The sequence below is a fragment of the Emys orbicularis genome, chromosome 4, assembly GCF_028017835.1.
Source record: "Emys orbicularis isolate rEmyOrb1 chromosome 4, rEmyOrb1.hap1, whole genome shotgun sequence".
Lineage (NCBI taxonomy): Eukaryota > Metazoa > Chordata > Testudines > Emydidae > Emys > Emys orbicularis.
Window position 1 is genome coordinate 137970335 of NC_088686.1, and position 22427 is coordinate 137992761.

Consider the following 22427-nt stretch of genomic DNA (forward strand, 5'->3'; position numbering starts at 1 on the left):
GATCCCGCCGCTCAGGGGCGCACGAGGCTGGGACACTGCATGCTCCCTGGTGCGCTTACCTCCCCTCCGAGGCCAGGCTGAACTCCGAGATCTCCTCGTCCGTGCTGGCGTAGCCGTTCTCTGCACAAGGAACAGCCGACAAGGGTGCGTCAACGCGACAGAGGGTGGGAGGGCACCGCACTGGGCCGGTCCGATCAGAGCCAGCCAGCAGGCGGTCGCCAATCAGCGTGTGGCCCTTTAGGTCCTTGGGACCCCCCCAGACCACTGCTATCGTATCATTAACTCTTTGCCACCAAAGCGCCATCAGTGCATCCTCACGGCTGGACAGGCTGTGACCATGTGGGCTGATACGTCTGGATGAAGTGGGCCTATCACTCCTGCCCACAGGGTCAGAGCAATGCCAAGAGCCCTGGGGTGGGCTCCATCTGTCCCAATGGGCAGACGTGCCATCTGTAGGGGCAGGGAAACACCCCAAGCCTTCCCAGCTGCTGCCAGCCCCAGGCCCCACTGCCGGCTGCTTTGCCAGCCAATGCCCAGTACTCACGGGGGTCCCCAGGAGGGAAGAGCCCAGCACCCACCTTGCTGCACGTTGTGGATGAGCGCCTGCAGCTCGGGGTGGGACTCCGCTTTCTCCCGCAGGGCATCCAGGATCACATGGTTCTGGGAGGAGCCGGTCACATCCGTTTGTCTCAGGCGCCCTTCCAGCAGGCGAATCTGGGCTTCTTTCTGAGCCACCTGCAGCCCCTGTTTGGCGGGAGCAGGAGGTTACCTTCCGTCCAGCACACAGGACGGGCCAGTGGGTGGGATGGGGAATCAGCTCCTGGCTTCAATCCCTGTCCCTGGGCACAGATGCAAGTTCCACACCAGCCTCACTCAGCTGCTGCTTGTAACCCATTCCCCGCCCTGGGTCCAACAGCACACAGGCCAGGCCAGCCTCTCAGTCTCCCTCACCCACGCACAAAGGATGCCCCAGGCGCAGCCAAATAGCCCTGGCTCCAAACCTGACCTGCAGCAATTGTGATCCCACCCCAACAGGGGGCCTCCTGGGATCCCATGTTCTGCGACCCGCCCCCCAGAGCTGCACCCCCACTGGAAGGCCCTTTGCCTGACCTTATCGATGGAAGCCTTGAGGAAGTTGTCCAGCAGGAGGCGTGCCTCGGCCAAGGAGCAGGAGCTGATGACCACGGAGGTGTCGGTGGAGTCCAGCTCCTCCTACGGTGCAGGAGAGGCCCCGAGGGAGGGGAATTAGAACGGCGCTGAGGGCGGTGAAGGGCAGAAAGCAGAGGGCCAGCAGAGACACCAGCGCCACGGAACAGGGGGGGGTTTCCTTGACTGGCTGACGCCGGCAGGGACACAGGTGCTCTGCGAGCAGGCGGCGGGGAAGATGACTTGCATGCCAATACTGTGCATGAGCACTCGCACTGGATGTGTGCCTGGAACCAGGCCCCTGATTGGGCCATCTATGGGGCCTGAACCACACACCTGCGGATCTAAAGAAGAGGAGCTTCTACCGCCTGGATGGCAGGAGCTGCTCGCTAGCCAGGTGACCAGAGCAGACCAAGGGCAGGTTTACACTGGGAACTTATACCAGCATAGCTATGTCTCTCCAGGGTGTGAAAATCCTGCCCCCTGCCCCCCGATCCCGGAGAGTGTAGCTCTGCCGACCGAACTAAACAGCCACCTCCTTGGGAGGTGGATTACCTACTCCGACGGGGAGCGTCTACACCTAAAGCCTTGCAGCTGTAGCAGATTAAGCGTAGACATATACTAAAAACTTGTTTACGACCTCCAGCTGCTAGGAGGGGAGCAGAGAGCTACACTGTGCTGAACCTGGGTCAGACCCCACATGTCATTAACGGTGCGTCCACACAGCAAAGAAAAACCCACAGCAGCGAGCCTCTGGCCAAAGGATTCGGGCTTGCACTACGGGGCTAAAAGTAGCAGTGTAGACATTCCCGCTCATGGGCTCCGAGACCCTCCAGAGCCCAGGCTCCAGCCCTTGTGCGAATGTCTACACTCTTCGTTTTAGCCCCGTAGCCCTGCGAGCCCAAGGCAATGGATCCAGGCTGTGAGACTTGTGCTGTGGGGTTTTCCTTGCAGCACAGACACCCGACAGGTGCCAGGGAGAAAGGCCTCATTATTAGGCTATTCTTTCTCTGTGGAAATATTTGATTAAACAAAAATTTCCTTTTTGGTCAAAATCCCACCCTCCCTTTACAAACATTTGACATCAGAAAAGAGACTCAATGTTTGACAATAGCTTTCAGCACAAGTTCGCGGTTTCAGAATAGGGAAACTCTTTCCCAAGACCCCCAATTTTTTTGCCTTAAACCATCAAAACTGATTTTCAAAAACCACAAAAATTCCAGTTTCTCAGGGGGTGGGGCGGGGGGGTGGGGGAAGAGGAGAAACTGATTTTTTCTTCCCCCTGGGAAATTTCAAAAGAAAAACTAAAAGGGTTTGAGATTTCCTACAAAAGCAAACAGCATCTTCAACCCTCTCTCGTGGCTACACCTGGAGTTGGCTCTGAATACCGGGCTGCCCCCCGTGCTTGGCTTCGGTCTAGGCTACAGGAACGCCACTGTGGAACTGGGCTGGGTCGAGGCAGTTTCTCACAGGAGGTTGTGTTGCCGTATACGCAGGGAATGGAGAAAGCCCAAGTTCTAAGCATGTTTGGCGGCGACCCAGGCTGGAGCCTGGTGCTGACATGGGTTTTTCTGTGCACACAGAGAGGATTGAGCATGGCTAGACCACGCCTTGCCCGCAGCACTGGGTACACCATGGGTACATTTGTCCCATGGTACGGACAGGGCTTCCACTGACTCCAGCATGTGCAGAACTCCCATCAGGGCTGTTGGGCCTAGCAGCTGGTGGTGGACATCATGCTCTCCGCAGCCGTCCCTTCCACAAACAAACCATCCAGCACCGATGGAGACCCTGGCGGACCAACATATTAGGGGCCTCCTAAATCCTGGCCCCGGCCTTGCAGACCGTGCAGCTGAAGAGGGCTGATTCTTGGCCTCTGCTGGTCCAAGCCAAGCCTGGCGCCCACGGGCCTACGGCAGCCTATCGCACCAGCCCCGTGAGTGCTCAGGCACCTGCTGAACTGGGCCTTATACAGCCGTCATCAGCAAACAAGCAGAGAAAGCAGCCAGACTGCAACAGCTGCTCTGTGACGTTTCTGTAGGGAGGGGGCGAGCTCTGGGGGCTAAGAGCAGGGAGCCAGCTCGGCCCTGACTCCCTGCGTGACCCACGACAGAACGTTTCAGCCCAGAAGTTGGAGCTTAGAAAGCAAGAGGACCCTGCAAACCTGCCTCCTGCACCCCTTATGCTTAAACTGCCTAGAGGAAGAGTCCAGCCAGCCAGCCTCCTGCTCACGCCCAGCCCCCACCCCAACTATCAACCAGCCCCCAGAGCACCCCCTTTCCCTTACAGCACACAATGCCCTGGGGTGATCTCCCCCGCTCCCCCTCCCGTGAGACCAACTCCCCATATACAGACCCCCTGCACCTTGCCCCCGCCTGCAGGCCCCCTCCCCCGGCACCTTGGTCTCCTCCAGCTGCATGATGGTGGCCTGGCAGTCGGCGATACTGTCGTTGATGTAGTCGATGTTGGCTGTCAGCACCTCGATCTCCTCGTTCAGCTCCTGCAGGCCCTTCTGCTCCTCTGGGCTCTCCGCCTGCAGCTTTCCCCTCTTCCCCTGCAGTGCCTCCTGCAGCAGCGCCAGCTCCTCGCGTTTCTGGGGGGCGGGTGGGAAGGAAACGCCTCAGCCGGCGCCGTCCAGGTGCCAGCAGCCTCCCAGCACTCCTGGCCCTCGGTCATGCTCAGGCCATCCAATCCCCACCAGGGCACTGCCCCCCACACCTCACCTTGATCAGCCGCTCCATGTCTGCCTCCAGGTTGACGATGGTCATCCTCTGCATGACGACGTCAAAGATGCGCCGCTCCAGCGACTGCCACTTGAGCCGGGCCGCCTTGCTGAAGGTCTGGCTCATCCCCTTCTTTGGGAACTTCTTCCTGCAGTGGGATGGGACATGGTCAGGGGGCTTCCACCGGGCAGGCGCTCGGCCATCACGCCCGCTAGTGCTCAGGACAGAGGGGCATTTACACATCAGGTCTGCCTCCAGCCAATGTGGAGAGTCTCACGTGTCAAACCACATGGCAGAGTCGCCCACGATGATAGAGCGATCGTTTCCCGTGTTCCCACAGAACTCCGCTCCCATCTAACACCCAGGAGCCCGGGGCCTGAGGGCCAAGCACGGAAGGAGGCCGCGGGGGACACGGATTCGGAAGCACTGGTCTGACCTGACGGGCCGAGCCCCGTTCACGGAGGGCGAAGGGTCTCCCAGGAAGTGGTCGATTTTCCGGTTCCACTGGCGCACGATGCTGGAGACCGAGCGAGAGCCGGACTCCGGTTCCGAGGAGGTGGTGCTGGCGGACACCTCCGCACCCGAGTCCAGCATGGCGGGCTTCTGACTCAGCCTCCCAGAGACCCGGTCCGACATGGGCTTGGCCAGGCGGCGCAGAGCAGAGACCTGGGTGAGAGCAGTGCCTGAGGGCTGGGCCTCCTGGGAACACCCGCAGGGGGCATCGCCCCCCAGCCACCCCAGTGGCAGAGCGACTCCAACGCTTCTCAGGTGGCAAAGTGAGCCCGGGAGCAGCTGAGCACCTTTCAAGAGAGCTGAGCCTATCTGGGCTGGGTGAAGGTCCGGTACCCTTGGATAGCAGTTTCCCAGAATGCATCAGGAGGGGCTGGGAAGGGGCTGGGATCGAAGCACCGTACCGTCCCGCGAGCTGTACGGGTGCTGGGGCAGGAGGCAGCCTGGACGAGTCACGTGACCAACTCGGCTGCCAGGACCCAGCTCCAGGAAGGAGGGAGGGGGACACAGCCTGTTGTGCACAGTCACACATGGCACGCAGAGAATTCCTCCTTCCTGACCCCAGAAGATCAGCTGCCCCCGGAGGCAGGCGTTTCCTCCCCCGCAATCACTGTCATCTCCTGCCTGGTTACTCCTAGCCATAAAACCACCAGGCTCTGTGGGAAATCCACCCCACCCAGGGCCAGCACCTTGGGAACAACCCAGCATTGGCGGAGCACGACCCACTGGGACAGCAGAGGGGACTATTCTGTCTGGAGAGGCCCCAGGGCCCTGCCCTGCCAACGGCCCAATCCAGGAGCTAGGCCTCAGCGCCCACCCAGTCACGGCCCCGCGAGCGGCTCTCCAGACCCCCGCAGGTGCAGGGGCTGGCACTCACCTCCTGGGTTTTCCTTCGCAGCACGATTTCCTGCTGCCGCTTCTGAGACTCCAGAGCCCGGATCTGAAACTGCGCGGGAGAGAAGCCAAGCCTCAGTCGAGTCCTGAGCGGGCGTGAGCCGCTAAAGAGGAACCCAGGGTCTGGGGTAGAACCCATGGCAGCAATGGGGGAAGGGGAGGGGACCCAGGGCTCCCCCACCCCCTTGCCTGAGGCCAGCACGTGGGATGTTCTCAGTGCAGGCCATGGGCCAGATTTTGATCTCACCCAGCAGCGGTGTAAAACCTGGATTTATTCTGCTGTAACCGATGGCAGCACTGTGGCATTTGTACCTGCCCTGAGCAGCAACCAGAGATGCAGGAGGAAGCAATCACCTCCTCTGACCTGGGGAAGGCGGAACCTGCCACCCCACCAGGTGCTGATCTCAAGGGATGGACAGACATATGGACATGTGGTTGGGGGAGGGGACATGCTGCGCCTTCAGCAGGGGGAGGAGTCCCCAGACAGACAGTGGGGTGGCTGGTTTCCGCACAGGGTTCCCAGCACACAGCTCCCCAACCAGGCAGGGTTTTACGCTGTTCTATGCTGCCGGCCCCATTCCTGGCTTCACAGGACCTGCAGGCCTTGGCCGGCCAGTGGCCCAACACGGGCTCTGAAAGGAGCGGGCCTGGATGCCAAGCCGGGCACTGATTCCAGCGGCCGGGCACCCGGAAGAGCTCTAACACACTGTCGAGCAGAGGTAGGGCAGGACTGAACGTGGAATGTTCTTGATGCAGGCGACGGCTGGATTCACATCGCAGCAGCAGCAGTGTAAATCTGGAGCGACTCCGCTAATGTCAATGCAGTTACTCCAGATTTACAACGAGCGTAATAGAGAGAGGAATCTGGTCCTCTGTTGGTGCAGCGCTTGCTCCAGATTTCCCATCGCCTTGCTCAGCCATCCCTGCGGCTCAGCCCCAGCTTTGCAGGGCTCCCCTGCTGCCCCATATCCCGAATGGCCCCACTCCCTGTCTCAGCCCTGCCCCGTCACAGGGGCTCCCCTGCCCCTGCCCCACCCTGCGTCAGGGGCTCTGGGTGCAGGCTGCCTCACCCAGGTAACTGCTCACCTGTGCACAGGGGAGGGGACCTGACACATCATGCATCAGCGAGGGCTCTCCAGCACCCTCCCCATCTGGTCCCAAGGAGCCTGGCTTGGGGCATCTCCCCAGGAAAGGCCCAGACCCCTTGGAGAACCCGCACTCCCCGCTGCACCCTGGCCAGCTGGTGTGGGAGCTCAGAGCCGAGTGAGGGGCGCAGGCCCCAGCCAGAGCTGCCCTTTCTGCAGAGCCCTGGCGAGGAGCTGGGTTCTCACCTCCTGCCTGCGCTGCTCCTTCTTCAGCTGGGCGATCTCCCGATTCCGCTTGGTCTCCACCAGCCGCCTCCGCTGCTGCTCCTCCCGCATCTGCTTCATCAGTGCCACCTGCGGGCCCCCCGACAGCCACACCCAGCATAAGGAGTGTGCACAAGGGGCTGTGCCCATCCACCGCCCCTCCCCAGTTTGAAGAGCTAGCACAAGCGGGCCATGCCCCTCCAGCCCCCTCCTCCTCTGCCCAGCCAGGTACCTTCGCCTTCTTCATCTCTGCCACCTCAGCCTGCAGCTTCTTGAGCTCCCGCTCATAGCGCGACTGGTTCTTGAGCAGGCGAGCGTGTTCCTTCTGGGCTGCCTGCAGCTTCTGCAGGTCCCGATTCATCTCCTTCAGCCGCTTCTCGTAGTCCGCCTTGATCTTGTTGGCCTTCTCCTCCGTGTAGCATTCCATGGTGCCTGAAGGGGGTGGCGCAGAGACGCTCAGAGTGCCAGGCTAGGCCGAGCCCATCACGCTCCATCCCACCCAGCTGCCCCCTGGACCCACCAGGCCCCCAGGGAAAGCACCCTCAGTGGGGGGCACTTTAGATTAACTCTTGGCCTCCAGGGACAAGCCTGCCTGGTCCAGCAGCTCAAGAGATGTTCAATGGCCGAGTAGCCCAGACCAGTCATTGCCTGCAAGCCAGAACCATGGGCCTATTTTAGACCAATAACCCCGGCAGCAGAGCAGTGCCAGGCGTGTGCCAGGGACCGCACCGCTCCAGGGACTGGGTGCACACTGTTCTCCTCCAGGCAGCCATTGCTGTTCAGCCCAGAAGGGGATGCTGCTGAAATGAGTTTGGTGGGACTCAGCTGGGGGCAGGTGTCTCAATCACTAAAGTCTCAGTTATAGCATCAGCTGCCCCACTCGGGGAAGATGCCCAGGACTGAAAAGCCCTGGAGATGGAGCTCTCTGCATGGGCAGGCTACGCTGCTGCTCCTGCATTGGAGAGCCACAGTTTCCTCGCTGGGAGGAAGTCGGGAGCAGCTGGGAGCTTGGCCACAGATGCCAGGTGGCTTTGCCTCTTTGCCTGGCCCTGTCTCCCTGACGCGTGTCAGAGCTTGGAGCTCCTCCGAGGGAAGGGACTTTCCCTGGGCCCTACACCCACTGTCTCCCCACAGCCAGCGGGCTGCACAGCTGGGAGGTCACGGGGTCACCAGGCCCAGCCCTGATCAAGAGGCGGGACAAGTGGCACACAGCTGAGGAGAAGGATCGATCCCAGGAGCTGGGAAGCCAGACACTGAGCAGCCAGCGGGAATCTCTGGGGACCGCAAGAGGGGCATGGAATGCAGGGGGCAGCGGCCCAGTTTGGGCCTCATTGGGCGCCGGGAGAACCCCAGGGTTTCTCCTGCCAGCGCTGGCTCAGAGGACCCGTGCGGTGGGATGAGCCGGGGGGGTGGAGGGGGCACTGCCCGTACTGAGGTTCTGCAGCACCCGGTCCCTCTCCAGCTGGGTGTCGCGGATCTTGTTCTGCAGCAGGATTAGCTTCTCCTCGTACTGGTGCTTGAGGGTCTGCAAGCGCCGCTGGCTGTTCTCCAGCTCGTCAATCAGCTTCTGCTTGATCTCGATCTCGCAGGTCAGGTCGGCCAGATCAGCCTGGAAATTCACCACTAGAGGTGGGGGGAGAGTCAGTCAGCCAGGCAGCCCCGGGGAGGTCAGGAGGAGAGAGCCAGGCAGCCCTGGGCCGGCCTGGAGAGGGGAGGGGCAGTGCCTGGCTCACGGGTCCCCTATGGACTCTGGCGTTGCAGAGGAAAGGAGGCAGATGAGGCAGGACTCAGAGGGGATGGCATCTCGCTCCTGCGGTCTTAGCCTTGCCTGGGTACCCGGAGGCGAATGCGGGGGGCTGAGGAGGAAGGGACAGAGCTTGGCAGCCAGGCCTGTGCCACTGAGCACCAGCTGAGCCGGACCACCTTACCACCCTGACTGGCACCTTGTGCACCTCCAGCCAAGACCTGCCCAGCTCACCCTACAGGCCCACTGCAGCCGCCTACCACCTCCCCAAAAGGGGCACAGCCCTGAGTCACTGCAGATATCCCCGGTCCCAGCCTGAGCACAGAGCTGGGCGCCGTGCCCTCCGAGTTACCCTTCTCCTCCACATCGGAGTCCGAGTCCACCAGGCTCTCCTCGCTGCCCGAATCCTCGTCCTCATCCTCACAGCCACTCTCCTCCCGCTCCTCCTCCTCCTGGGAAACAAGCGCAGGGTTAGGGCAGAGATCAGGAGCCTTCGGCCCCTCTCCTATCGTCGCAGGGGCTCAGGCCTCTCCCCATCCGCCACCCCCAGATGTGGGGGAATTAAAGCGATTGCCTCGGAAACCAGTGCCAGGCAGAGGCAGGAGAGAGGACGTTTGACCCGGGGCCAGGGGCAGGGCTGATCCCTGTGTGCAAAGGGAGTGGGCCATGTCTGGGGAGCTCCCCCCACCCTTCCCGCTGAGATGGCAGCTGAAAATGAAGGGCCTGATGAGAACCTCCGGGACGGCTGGGGCAGAGGGGACACGGTTCACGGGACAAAGCCCAGCTGCATGGAAAGGCCTGTGGCTAGTTGCCCTGCCCCACCTGTTGCCAGGGTGTCAGATGGCACAGGGCACTGCCAGGGGGCAGAGGGGACTGTCTTACCCGCCATCCTCAGCCATGCCCTGCCCCCATTCTCCACACCTATGCGGGGCCAAACAGCAGCAGACTGGCTGCCCTATGGGGGGGTGGTCATGGACCCTGCCCCTGCCCCCCGGATCCCCTGCGACTCCCACAGACAGGCTGGGATTTGCCCCACCTCCCAGGGTGCGGCAGGACACAGCTGCCCCAAGCGCCGGCGAGGCACAGAGAAGGCCGCTGGCATTCTGGCTAGCAACCGGGCTCCCACCCCCCACTCCACGGGGGAAGCCTCCCTCACCTCCTCGTTCTCGTCCGTCTCCTCCCCGTTCTCCTGCTGCAGCTTTGGCCTCTTCTTAAAGGCCTCCTTCTCCGGGCTGCCAGGAAGAGACGGGATGAACCCCGGTGACAGGGGAGCCCTGGCACACGGTCCCCTTAGACCATACATCCCCAACACCCTCCATCTCAGAGCCCTTCAGGAACCCAGCTTCACTGCCCTCCAGAGAGACGGGCCAGGCAGTGTTACCAGATGGGGAGACTGAGGCACAAGGAGGGGAAGGGACTCACCCAAGGTCATGTGGCACGTCAGAGGCAGAGCTGAGAAAAGAACCCAGGAGTCCTGATTCTCTGCTGTATGGCTTTGGCTTCCCAGGGATGGGGCAGGACAATGTCTGGACCAGCAGGGCTGATGGGGGCTGGAGGGTGCCAGGGCTGGAAGCCAAGGGAGAAGTGGGCATCCCAATAGCCATAATAATGAAGAGCCAGGGGTGGGAGCACCCAGAACAGCCCCCCCCCCCTCTGTCCCCAGCAAGGAGTTGGCCATCACCTCTTCCTCCGCTGCCTGGTCTCCTTCTTCAGCCGCTCCAGGTCCTGCTTGGCCCGCCGGAGGACTTCGGTGGCCTCTGCCTCCATGGAGACCACGGGGCTGCTGAGCGCCCCCAGGCCTGGGCCTGGAGACGAGCCCAGGGAGTACGGGGGCCTGGAGGAGACCCGCGACAGACTCCGGCGGAGCGACTCGTTCATGGCTTCGCTCTCCAAGAGCTTTGTCCTGGGGATCGGAGGGGCTTTTGGTTACGGAGATCTGCTGCCCTGGGCAGATGTCCAGACACCCCAGGGGAAAAGACACCCCCTCCCCCCAACCTCTAAGGAGGGGTGACCGGGAGAGTGTGTGTCTGGAACCTAAACTGCCCTCGCTCAGCTTGGTCAAAGGGGCTCAGGGCTCTGCTCCCGGGGAGGGGGGCTGCAGAAGGACATCGCAGGGAAGGAAAGCTGGCATGGCCACCACTAACCATCTGCATGCCTCTTGTGGGAGCAAAGAGTCACAGCAGATGCCACTTCACAGATTTAGTGCCTTCCCTTAGATGGCAATGCAGCCCAGGCCTCGTCACAAAGGCCCCAGGGCTTCCCACCAGGCCTGAACGCTAACGGGAGAGAAGCAACCCTATGGCCGACAGCCAGTTCTCAACAGCCACGGTGATACGCTGACATGGCAGCCTAAGGGTTAATCTTCAGCAGCGGCTGCGCTAGACAGGGTGGGGCACCTCTGTTTTCTAGCATTACGGACAGGGGTCTGGATCCTCAGCGGGAGGGGGGTAAATCGGCATTGCTCCAGGGACCCCAGTGGGACAACGCTGATTTTACACCAGCTGAGAATCTGGCCCAGAATGAGTGAGGGGATTCCTGTCTCCGGGGTTGTCAGTTTCTCCAGCACGGAATCCACATTTATGAGCAGCACTAGCTATCAGACTGCATTTCAATGTACCCCTGGGAGGCATTTAAGTCTGGATCAGCCAAGGCTCCAGAGAAAGCTTGGGAGCACAAGGGCCGGACAGGACGCCCTACAGGATGGAGACATTTCCATCTCGAATGTGGGGCTTTTATTTATATTTCAGCAGCACCGAGAGAGACGGGATCAAGGCCCTGTTGTGCCAGGTGCTGCACACACCCGTGAGACGGGCGCTGCCCCAAAGTGCCGACAATCTAAATGGTCGCATCAGACCAAAGGCAAGAGAGAGGGGAAGTGACTTGCCCAAGGTCATTGGCAGAGCTGCGATGCCAGCCTACTATTTGAACCCAGTGCCCGCGGCACCGGGAGCGGCAGAGCCAGAGAGGGAATCTGGGCCTCCAGAGCCCCAGGTCAGCAGCCCCCCCGCTAGCCCGCACTGCCTCTTTGCAGGTCCTCTCAAGCTGCACGCGATACGTGGCCCCCCCAGACGGGCGGAAGGAGAGAACGTGGCCCACGCCCACCTGAGCTCCTCGATCTCCCGGATGTAGTTCTGGATCAGGGCGCCGATGGCCTCGTTGCCATCACCTGGAGGGACAGAATTAGGATCACGGACTAGATCAGAAACTCCTAGCAGCTGGGCTGCCACTCAGCTGCCCTTGGACCTGAGCTCCGGGGTGGCTGTAATTTTCGTGGGACCGATCCGCATGCCCCACCTCGCATACACATCCTCCGGAGGTGCCCATCCTCACCTGCCTTGGCCAGTATCAAATTGGCCTCCTGGCTCATCAGGTGGGTGACCCGGCTGTTGATGGCATCAATGGCCTCCTGCATGGCCTTCACCCTCATGCGCAAGGTGGCATTCTCCTTCTGGAGCATGGCGTTCTCCTGGAACAAGTCACTGTAGCCCTCGGCGCCGTCCTCCCCGATCACACGTTTGCCCTGCGGGGAGAGGAGAAAGGGAGATGCAGAGAGGGCAAAGCCACAGCGTCCGTCAGCCCTGGCCGAACCCAGCCGGCCACGTGCTCAATGGCGCCGCACTGAGGAAGATGGGTAGGGTAACCCTACGTCCCGTTTCGGCTGGGACAAGTCCCTTTTTTAAGCCATGTCCCGGGCGTCCCGACTTTTTTTTTGGCAAAAGTGGGCATTTGTCTCCAAGGGCAAACGGGACAAACACCCAGTTTTGTCAAGAAAGTGGGGTGCAGAGGAACGTGGGGGGGAGGCCGGGATCCAGCAGGGGGCAGGCAGGGCTCGGGTGAGCAGCGACGCCAGCCCCAGCCTTTGGGAAATAGTCGACCTATCCCATATGTGCTTTGCTGCTCGCCCCAGCCCTGCCTACCCTCTGCACAGGGAGGGGGGCTCGCGTGAGTGGCTCAGGCCAGCCCCACATGGGGGGAGGGACTCAGGCGAGTGGCTCGAGGCAGCCCCGTGGGGGGCGGGGGAGGAGGAGGAGGGGCTCAGGCCAGCCCCACGGGGTGTTCTGGTTTCCCTGTGGGAAATATGGTCACCTTAAAGATGGGTCACAGCAAGAGGAGCAGGGAAAAGGTAGAGACTCAAAAAATGGCAGGCGTGCCCGTGGGAAGGCCGTGCTCGGGGGACGGCAGAAACAGGGAGCAGCTGACATGCTGTAAGTGCCTTTTACTCAGGTAAGGTTCTGATCTGAGCCCCATGATGGCAGGAGCTGAGCACCTCCCAGTTTAATGCATTTACCCTCATGCACCCCCAGTGGGCAGGGCAGTGCTCTGACCCCGGCTGGGCAGATGGGGATTGAGGCCCTGATGCTAAGGGAGTTGCCCAAGGTCACACGGGGAGTCTGTGGCAGAGCAAGGAATTGAACGCAGGGCTCCCAAGTCCCAGGCCAGTGCCATGACCACTGGGCCATCCTTCCTCTCGGGCTGGGGAGATACATGACTCAGCTCAATAGCAACCTCTGGCTGCTTAAGGGCTGGTGCTCATGGGAAACCAGTCCAGACAAGCTCAGCATGAAGCAGGATGTCTGATATGCCCACAGGACAGGGATATAAAGCAGGAGGTGCCTTCCCAGCTCCGAAAGATACCCTGAAGCCTTCTCCCTGTTCAGACATGACATACAGCCCTTTAACAGCCTACCTCGCCATAGTCCCTTGCATCCTACCCACAAACTACAGCACCATTGAAACACAGCCATCTGTGGAGCCCAGTGGAGTGGAGCCCAGTGGGGTGGAGCCCAGTGCCACAGCATACACCGCACCCAGGAGGGCATGGTGCTGGCCAAGGCCAGCAGAGGAGTAGCTGTACACACAGCATGGGGCCAGATCTGTGCAGGGGAGGCAGGAATACTTTCCCCATGCCATTCGAGGCTGAGTTGCTACAGCTGGGATTTGAACCTGTGACAGCGAGGAGTCCAGGTCATACCCAGGCTTTGTACATGCAAGTAGGTCTCCCTCTAGCAGCCAGCCCCAGCAACCACAACAGCCTGCCACAAACTCAGTTAGTGGAGTTACTCCATTAGCCCAAGCGGCAGGGGCCGGCGTGGAAGGTCCTGGGTTCGATCCTCGCTGGTGACCCGAGTGGGCCATACACACACGAGGCTTCGCCTGCTCAGCCGCCCCTTACCGCCTTGTACTCCATGAGCTCCATCTGGAGGCGGGCGATCTCGGCCCGCAGGGCGCTGATCTGCTGGCTGGTTTTGTCCTGGTTCACCACCACCTTGTTCTTGATGTTGCGAGCCCGGTTGGCGTACTTGAGCGTGTTTAAGGTCTCCATGAAGTCCCGGTCAGAGGGGCTGATGCAGGCGATCATGATGGTTTGGCTAGGGAGGACGGAGAGCCAACGGGGTCAGCTGGAGCTGCCATCAAACAATGCAGCACCTGGGCCACGTCAGATCAGCCAATTCCAACGCTGGCACATAGGTGCCTATTGGCAGCTCCAGCCACAACCCCCTTTGGCCTTTATTTACTTTATAAACGGGGTGTGGGCCCCTTCCACCCTGGGCCGGCACAGGCTGGGAGTGTGGCTCAGGCAGCAGCCTGCTTTGCGCTGGCAAAGAGAACCCCGGGTGGCCTCCCCTGCTCATTACAAAGTGGTGTTCAGGGAGTCGCCACCCCGGGCAGCCCACGGCAGGGCATTCGGGGCATCACTGAGACAGGAAGGGGGAGGGATTAGAGCAATCCCGTGCTGGGAAACTCAGCTGCCAAGTCCCAGATCACGAAGGGCTCAGACGCATTTTGCAAGAGCTAATTCCACGAAAGCTGCCTAATTGCGTCTGGGGCCCGGGACCAAGAGAGCCGAGATAATTACCTTCGAAAAGTCACTATGGAGACTCCACCGGACCCTCAGCAACACGCCACCCCAGGAAACCCACACGGCACTTCAGGTCCATCCCTGAGCCCGACCGGCCCTCCTGTTACTCAGAAATCCCCCACCCGCCTCAGGCAACACTCCCAGGGTGCAGACCCAGCGAGGGCACAGCTCTTCCATTCTGGGTCACACACACCCAGCTGAAGCGGACACCCGCTGGGTGACCCCACGCCCTGGCTCAGGGTGCCTGTTACCTGTTCCCCCCAAGCGAGTCCTGGAGGAGCCGGGTCAGTTTGGAGTCTCGGTAGGGTACGTGCACCGCTTTCTTGCTCTGGTCTCCAAGGGCGCTTATGACGTTTCCCAACGCCAGCTGCCAACAAAAAACGGAAGGGACTGAGTTTTCGCCCCGTGCTGGGGAGGGCCCCTCCCTGTAGAAAACAAAGTTCAGGGTGATCAGAGCCACCTCTTTCCAGGGAGCGGGGGGCTCTGGACCAATGCACTAGCAGCCAGTCAGTGCAGCTATACCAGCCAGCCAGTGTGCAGCCCCTCTCCTGCCTCCACGTTATTCCTGAGCCCCCAGATCCAGGAATCTACCCCTACTGGGGACAGTGCTGGGTAGCGCAGCTAGTTGCCCCATCCCTCACCACCGAGTCCACCGCGCGACCCCTAGTGGTGACCCGTGGTGGCTCAGTCTGGGAGCTAGTGAGCCAGGCAGGGTCTGTCTGTGTCCAGCAGCCCCTTTATATCCACTGCAGCCTGTCCCAGTCTCCTCCACCCGCTAAGAGCCTACCAGGCCGCAGTTGATGGAGATGCCCTCCTTGGCTCTCTCGCCCGTAGCTCCCGTCCGCTTCAGCCTCTCCGAGCCAGCCAGGTCGACGAAGTGGAACTTGGCGGTGAGGGTCTCGTACTCGCTGGTGGCCTGGGATCCCTCTGGAAGGCCGGTCACCTGGCAAGCAGACAGGCTGCAGCGTCAGCGCCTCCCGCAGGGGAACGGGGCTTTATCCCTCTGCTATGATAGATCCCAACCCGCCCCCTCGCAGAGCAGCCCGCTGCGGCTCCGCTGTCAACCAGCACGTGGCAGGGAGACGTAGGAACTAGCCTGACAGCGGCTCACGCCTGCCGTGCTGTGGGGCGAAGGGCGCTCCCCTGTCCCTCTCGCGCAGTCTCACCAGGTCGGGCTGGGCACAGACTCGCATTTGGCACAGGTGGATGGTGAAGATGGCGTGGGAGCGGGAGCTCTGGACATTCATCTGGGTGCTGGCGGTTGTGCGGGACAGAGCTCCCTGCTTCAGGCACTGGATCAGCTGCAACAACAAGGAAAGGGTTCAAAGAAATGTCCACCCCAGCTTGCTGGGAGGTGGGGAGATGCCAGAGTGGGGAGCGCACCCTAGGTCAATGTGCCATAGTCACCCTGGGATGGGGGCAGCCGAGCCCCTGCATGGCATGCAGGCTCTCCTGCCGAGCCATCCAGGCCCGGGTGCCAGGGCCCCGCGCTGGGAGATCCCTGCCCAGTGGCCACAGGGAACAAGGGAGCAGGCACTGTAGGGAGACCCCGGAACAGCCCCGCTCACGAGTCACCAGGAAAGCCAAACCCCAGGCAAGAGGCCAGGGCGGAGGCTAACTCAGGGTCTGTGTGCTCGGAGACGGGATTGGGAACCCGCCCATGCACAGCCATGGCGAGTAACGTGACACTCTACAGACCGAGGCCCTGGTGTGCTAGGTGCTGTACAAATGCTGAGAGACCACCCCAGCCCCAGCCCCACGCAACTGACAGAGAAGGGACTTGCAAAGGTTACGCCGCAGCAAGTGGCCCGGTGGGTAACAACCCAGCTCTCCCAGGGCCCAGCCCAGAGTCCTAAGCACTGATCTACGCTGCCCCCTGTGCTCTCTGCTGCACACGAAGTGTCCAGGGGCAGCAGAGGAGGCATTTGACCTCCAGGTCCTGAGGGTCGTTTCTGCTATCCCCAGTGGCTGGGAGACGTTCCCGCTCACAGACAACGCACAGGGCAAGGGCTTCTCCAGGACCAACCCCCTCCATGCGCTTGTGCCAGGAGCTACCCACTTGAGGCAGCAGTAGAGACGCGTCCCGGCTTCACGTGCTCACAGTCCTGTCTTTGGGCCTGACTCATCTCCCCTGGGACCAGAGCCTCCTGCAGCGATGCCTGGTTAACAAACGGCTCGTACTGCGTGCTAGGTGAGCGATTCCCTCGCCCCGGCGCTACAGGATGGGGGCTGCATTCCCACCCCCCCTTCGCCCCAGGACGCTGCTCCCATGGGAGACAGGTACCACGTGCCAACGACACAAGGGGGCATGGGAGGGCTGGGCATGGAGCCCAGACGCCTGCCCTCGGGTAACAGGGGACGAGCACGTGGGCACTGAGGATGCCAGCGGGATGGCTCTCGCTAGGCCCTGCACCACATGGCACAGAGGGCAGGAGCGGGGGCCTGGAGAGAAGGAAGGATCCAAGCACACAGATTGAAGGGGTAGGGAGTGAATCATAGAATATCAGGGTTGGAAGGGACCTCAGGAGGTCATCTAGTCCAACCCCCTGCTCAAAGCAGGACCAATCCCCAGAAAGATTTTTACCCCAGTTCCCTAAATGGCTCCTTCAAGGATTGAGCTCACAACCCTGGGTTTAGCAGGCCAATGCTCAAACCACTGAGCTATCCCTCCCCTCTGGGGACTGGCAAGGAGAGAGTTAACTCTGTCCAAGCTGGGCTCCCTTCTTGCTGCAAGGGGGGCTGCTGAGTGTGGGCAACAGGAGAGGGCTGGGATCAGCAGGGGGACAATTCTCCTTCGAGGGGGGGCTAGTAGAGCAGTTTTTTTTGGGGGGGGAGGGAAAATCCATTCACAGTCCATCCCCCTCCGCCCCTCCAGACCAGCTTTGGGAGCAGGGGCACAGTTGTACCGCGAAGCCACCACAGGAAAATCCAAAGCGTTCGGCATCCTGGTGCAGTGCCCTGATGCCACCCAGGGGCGCATCAGCCGGGCACATGTCAATGCCACACCCTGAGTGTGTCTGTCCCAGGGCGGCGGCAGCCAGAGCCTCGGACAGCTGGCTAGGAGAGCTTCTGCCCTGGGGCTGGGGCACGCTAGCGCCTGACTCCCCTTGTCGTCACTGGGGGCTCTGCCCCTCACAGCACCCGGCCCCTCCATTCTGCCCCTGCCCGCTCTCCGGCGATCCAGAGCAGCCGACCCCCCCGCAGCAGCCAGGTCCCGGGCGTCACCCACCTCATCCTGGGAGCTGATGAGGCGGGAGGTGACACCCGTGGTGTAGATGCTGCCGCTGGCATCCTCATGGATTTTGATGTTGGACTTGCGGTGGCGGGAGTCAGGGTCCCGGGCACTGTCGAACAGGTCCAGGATCTCCTCGTTGTAGAGCTGTGGGGGAGGGAGACAGGGCAGCGGGTTACTGGGCGGCACGAGGCTTGCTGCAGAGCCTGGCATGGGGCTTCACAACTTACCTCCCGCCACTGCGGGGTGCACAGGGGCCGTGCTCAGACCCCTGGGGCCTCCTGGCTCCCTCCAGGTAACCCGACCTCCCCCATATGCCTCCTGGGTCGTCCCCCCCACCTCTCCTCCAGGTACTCCCAACCTCCCCCCCAATGCCTCTTGGGTCCCCCCCCTCCTCAAGGCCTCCCCTACCCAGCACACGCAGAGCAGCACAGTGCCAGCGTGCTGTCCCGATGATCCCTAGCTAAGGGCACAGACTGGAGCAGTGAGTTCCCCAAGGCCATGCGCCAAACCAGTGGCAGAACCAGGAATAGAAAGAACCCAGGCATCCTAGCTCCCAGGCCATGCCCACTAGGCCTTGCTCTCTCCTTAAAAGCTCTCAGAGAGCAGACAGGAGGCCGAGGAGCCAGCTCACCGCACCTGGCATTCCCCCCATCGCCATGGCCGTCAGTCACCCAGCACTGTCCGTACGTCTGGGGACCCTGCTGTCCCCCTAGTTATCTGGGACTAGAGTCCGAGCAGGGTAATTATCCAGAGCCCAGCAAGTCAGGCCTGGCCTGCCGGGGGTGGGGTGGGGTGGGGGGGGGGGTGTCATCACTGACAGATTGACCTGCCCCGGTGGAGAAAGGGGCTAATTAGGGCTCCAAGCCGGGAGGTCCCCAAAGGCAGGGAAGCCAGAGCCAATTCTGCACCTTGCCCTGGATTAGCTTTGCAAGCAAGCGGTGTATCACCAGCCCAGCTACTGCTCCCCTGCTGGGAGCAGGAGCAACATGGAAGGGGCGAGCACTGAGCAGAAGGCGGCGGCGGAGGAGAAATGGATTTAGTGCCTGTGGCTAATCGGGGGAAGGGGCAAGAACAGCAGGGCAGGTGCATTGAGCCCATCCCAGTCACTACAGGGCAGGAGAACGGGTGGGCTCAGAGGAAGCCCCCTGAAGGCCAGGTCCAGAGGGGCTATGTAGTGGCTCCTCCTTGGCAGAGCAGCGTAGAACAGACAGGCTTCACCCCATCTACGATATTAACAGGCCCCTCTTTACCCTAATATGCAAGCACCTAACAATCTACCGTATTTATCCTCACGCCTCATTGTACAGATGGGGAACGGAGGCCAGAGAGACCAAGGGACGTGCCCAGAGAGTTACCTTGGGCATGCATGGCAGAGCAGGGAGGAAAACCCCAGGTCTCCGAAATCCTGCCGTAGGGCTGATCCAGGCTGTGACCCTACACGAGGGATAGGTAAAGTGACCCGGCCGTCCCCCTTCCCCAGCCACCACCTGCAGATGGGATCCTGCCCTGGAGTGGTGGGCGTGCCTGGCCTCCCATTCCTTCGCCCGGCTGGCTGACAGTTCTATGGGTGGCACAGGCTGGGACCTGCCCATTTGCGTAAGTGACGAGAATCCAGCGAATCATTAACAGGGTGGGTGGTGCGCTGAAGTCCCAGAAGGAAGCTGGGCTGGGGCCTCACTGCTTGTGGTGCTAGACAGGCTGCAGATCTCAACCTGGGCCTCTCGCCCACCCGGCCTTCGCCAGAGATGCTGGGAGGCCATGTTCCGATCACAGGGTCTGGGCCCTGGCCCAGGACACAGAGTGGAGCAGTGAGTTCACCAAGGCCACATGCCAAGTCAGGGGCAGAACCAGGGGTAGAAGCCAGGAGTCCTGGCACCTGGCTGGCATTAGGCCCGTACGCAGTTCATTGCAAGGATCCCAGCTCAGGGGCTAGCGGGAAAGCACCGCAGAGCGGCTCTGAAGATAAGGCTAATCCGTTCCACTGTCCCTGGAAGTTAGCTCCAGAGCAGTAAAGCCTCCCCTCTAATGAACCTGCCCGGAGAGGTCACAGGACACGGGTAAGAGCACAGCAGATACAACAGCACAGGTAATTACCTTGCATGCTGGCAGCCTCGGGAGCTTTAACGGACCCCCACTATCACCCCAACGAGAGCACCTTTTATTCCAGCTGTGCATACCACGGCGCCGAGATGCAGCCACCTCTGGGGTGGAGGGCAGCTATCAGCACACCCCACTGCGGGAGAGGGGACATTGGGGCAAACCAGTCCCCACAGGACTGCGCTACCCTGCTGGGTTTGCAGGGAGCGTGGGTGTTCAGCGTGGAGACGACAGGCGCTATAGGCCAGCTGAGCCGGTCCCTGCATGCGTCGTGATGTTCTGGCAAAGCAGTCAAGCAGGCAGCTAAAGAAGGCCTTATCTACCCTGGCCATCTCGTGCAGCTGCAGCCAGCCAGCCAGCCGAGGAGCCGGTAGTGTGGCCTAGTGGCTAGAGCACTGGCCTAGGACTACAGAGACCTGGGTTCTGGTCTGTTCCCAGCTCTGCCACTGGCCTGCTGGGTGAGTGACTCCCCCTCTCAGTGCCTCAGTTTGCCCATCTGTAAAATGGGATCATGATACTGATCTTCCTTTGTAAAGCACCTTGAGCTCTCCTGAGGCAAAGCGCTAGATACCAGCTGGGTCTCGATGATGCGACGGTAAAGCCTGAGCTCTGCCTACACTAGGGCCTTCGCGGTCACTGTGATTCTGTGGATCGCCTGGAGCGAGCAAGGCTGGGCACAGCCTGCCGGGGGAATACGAACGGGTGACTCTGAAATAGACCAGAGGGGTTTGTCTGGCGGAAACTCCTGCCTCATGCTGGGACTGGAGGCTCCAGAAGCCCAGACATCTAAGTTTCTGAAACTATTTAACAGGCAAAAATATCCTGACCAGAAAACAGACAGGACACAATAAACTCAGCAGGCAGCCCCCAGCTCCAGCACTGCCAGTGTCATTAACCCTTGCAGCGCTGGAGTCTCTGCTGTCGCCCCAGCAGCCTCTGGGCTTTGTCAAAGCTTCTCTATAGCCGAGAAGCTAGCATCTGCCAGCCCGGCCTTCAGACTGGACGGCTTCTGGTGCTGAACCTACAGAGCTGCAGCAAGGCCAAGGAGAAGGGTTTTCAGATGTAGCTCCTCTTAGCCTAGGTGGGATGGTTCAGTCCACGTAAAGGGTCCACCAGCCACCCCGTGGCAGCCACGGCGTTGGCCAAGTTTGCACAAACTCTCCACATGCCAGTGCAGTGGGGCCAGATCCTCAGACATAGCTTCATTGAAGTCACTGGAGTTACCCAAGCCCATAAACTCTAACAGGGCGTTCCCAAAGTGGGTGTCGCTGGGAGGAAAGGGATCGAGCAAAGGGAAATGTAGGCTGAATAGCAGGAGGTTTCGACAACAGCGAGATCTCCTTTGGCGACTTACGCGGTGGGAGTCCCAGCACCCTGTGGCATTCACAAGCAGGACTGGCTGGCTCTGGGGAAGATGGGATCTCACAGGGTTCACTGCAGCACTTGTGTCGGATCCTATAGCTCATGCCCAGGGCTGGGCAGTCACACAACGCTGCTGGCGGAGGGGCACTCCCCGCCGTACTGAATGAGAAGCAGGGTTAACCACCACTCAGAATAGCCTCGCCCCGACAAAGGGATTTCAAAGGAGGTGCCAATGAGCAGGAAGTCTTCCCGCGTCCTGCTTCCGTGCCAGCTCACAGGCACTCAGGGAAGAGCCAAAGCCCTGCCAAGGCTAGAGATCCTTGGGAACACGGTCGCACTTCCGGCTGCTTCAGATCTGGGGCAGAAGAGATGAGGAGGGTGTCATGGAAGCCGGGAAGGTTTCCTATTGGGGTAACTTACCCAGCCAGGTACAGGGGTCTGAAGTCATACGGGTCTCAACTCTTTGCCCAGATGGAGAAAATGGAGCTCAGAGACTTTCCAGGGGGAACTCTGTGCTCTAGTGGTTTGGGCCTGATCATCTGGAGATGTGCAATCCACTTCTGGTTCGGACCCAGGCTTGCCTGATCTTTGGCCAGTCACTATCTGTACCTCCATTGTAAAATGGACCATTGGTATTTATCTAATTCATCAAGGTGTTGTGAAGCCCAAGAAAATACTCCTCTGAAGGGATAGATATACAAGGATCATTGAGGGCACTGTGTCAGCAGTGGGATTAGACTCAGGACCTCCCTGCTCCCAATCTTTCAGTCCTTTCTAGGCTATATAGCCTTACAGCAGATGCTTTCTCCTCTACACTTTTCCAACAGGGGAGGCATTTCTATGTTGAAGTGGGACTAGTTTTCAGATCACTTGAGATTTTACACATTCTAAAAAAAAAGCTCAAGTTTCAGGATTCCATGAAATTATGCAAAAGTGATTTGGCAAAATAGTGTCACAGTGGTTTTCCGTGATTTCACAAAATCCCTCTCACCCAGCTCTAGTCACTAAACACAAGGATGGCATAGTCTGGATCGATTATACCACAGCACACATTTCTCTATCAACATGATCCGAAAGTAAAATGCAAAGCCAATCCTTTGAAAAGCTCCTGGCTTTTCCACATGCGTTTGGGGCATTACCAAAATAGAAACTTTGTCAGAACAGTGGGGCTAGCTATATACAGCCTTCCTGCATTCGCCCAGATAAGTCATTCTAAACCCATTCCTGTCCTGAACTGCTGATGGATGCTGCATTTGGTTTTTTCATATTCCACCCCAGAACTAGCTGCGTGTGGGTAAGAGCTGAAGCAATCACAAAGTACACAGTCTGCAAGGCATGATGGGATCGTTCTAGATGAAAGGTGCAATAAGAAAGGTTTGGATAATGATAGGAACATGCTAAAATTAGGCTCTGGAGACTGAGAAACAGGGCAAAGAGGTGGGAAGGGCCAGTACGTTACTTTCAAGGTGATGAGAAAGCCTGAAGCAATAGATGGGGTGGAAGGCGC

General features: G+C 60.2%; 1 protein-coding gene across 1 annotated transcript in view; it reads right to left on the reverse strand.

Annotated features, from left to right (window-relative positions):
- The window catches only part of LOC135877884 (kinesin-like protein KIF21B), a 61305-nt gene that overhangs the window by 16375 nt on the left and 22503 nt on the right, over nucleotides 1-22427 (reverse strand). Inside the window, exons 20-40 of the mRNA XM_065403412.1 lie at nucleotides 17456-17605; nucleotides 15334-15527; nucleotides 15014-15134; nucleotides 14478-14593; nucleotides 13540-13735; nucleotides 11697-11886; nucleotides 11469-11532; nucleotides 10048-10269; nucleotides 9523-9598; nucleotides 8719-8818; nucleotides 8054-8245; nucleotides 6855-7054; nucleotides 6605-6712; nucleotides 5257-5325; nucleotides 4388-4535; nucleotides 4283-4300; nucleotides 3870-4063; nucleotides 3545-3739; nucleotides 1111-1212; nucleotides 579-744; nucleotides 60-120 (exon numbers count right to left, since the gene is read on the reverse strand). Of these exons, the coding sequence (XP_065259484.1) occupies nucleotides 60-120; nucleotides 579-744; nucleotides 1111-1212; nucleotides 3545-3739; nucleotides 3870-4063; nucleotides 4283-4300; nucleotides 4388-4535; nucleotides 5257-5325; nucleotides 6605-6712; nucleotides 6855-7054; nucleotides 8054-8245; nucleotides 8719-8818; nucleotides 9523-9598; nucleotides 10048-10269; nucleotides 11469-11532; nucleotides 11697-11886; nucleotides 13540-13735; nucleotides 14478-14593; nucleotides 15014-15134; nucleotides 15334-15527; nucleotides 17456-17605 (2882 nt within the window). The remainder of the gene's footprint in view (nucleotides 1-59; nucleotides 121-578; nucleotides 745-1110; nucleotides 1213-3544; nucleotides 3740-3869; nucleotides 4064-4282; nucleotides 4301-4387; nucleotides 4536-5256; nucleotides 5326-6604; nucleotides 6713-6854; nucleotides 7055-8053; nucleotides 8246-8718; nucleotides 8819-9522; nucleotides 9599-10047; nucleotides 10270-11468; nucleotides 11533-11696; nucleotides 11887-13539; nucleotides 13736-14477; nucleotides 14594-15013; nucleotides 15135-15333; nucleotides 15528-17455; nucleotides 17606-22427) is intronic.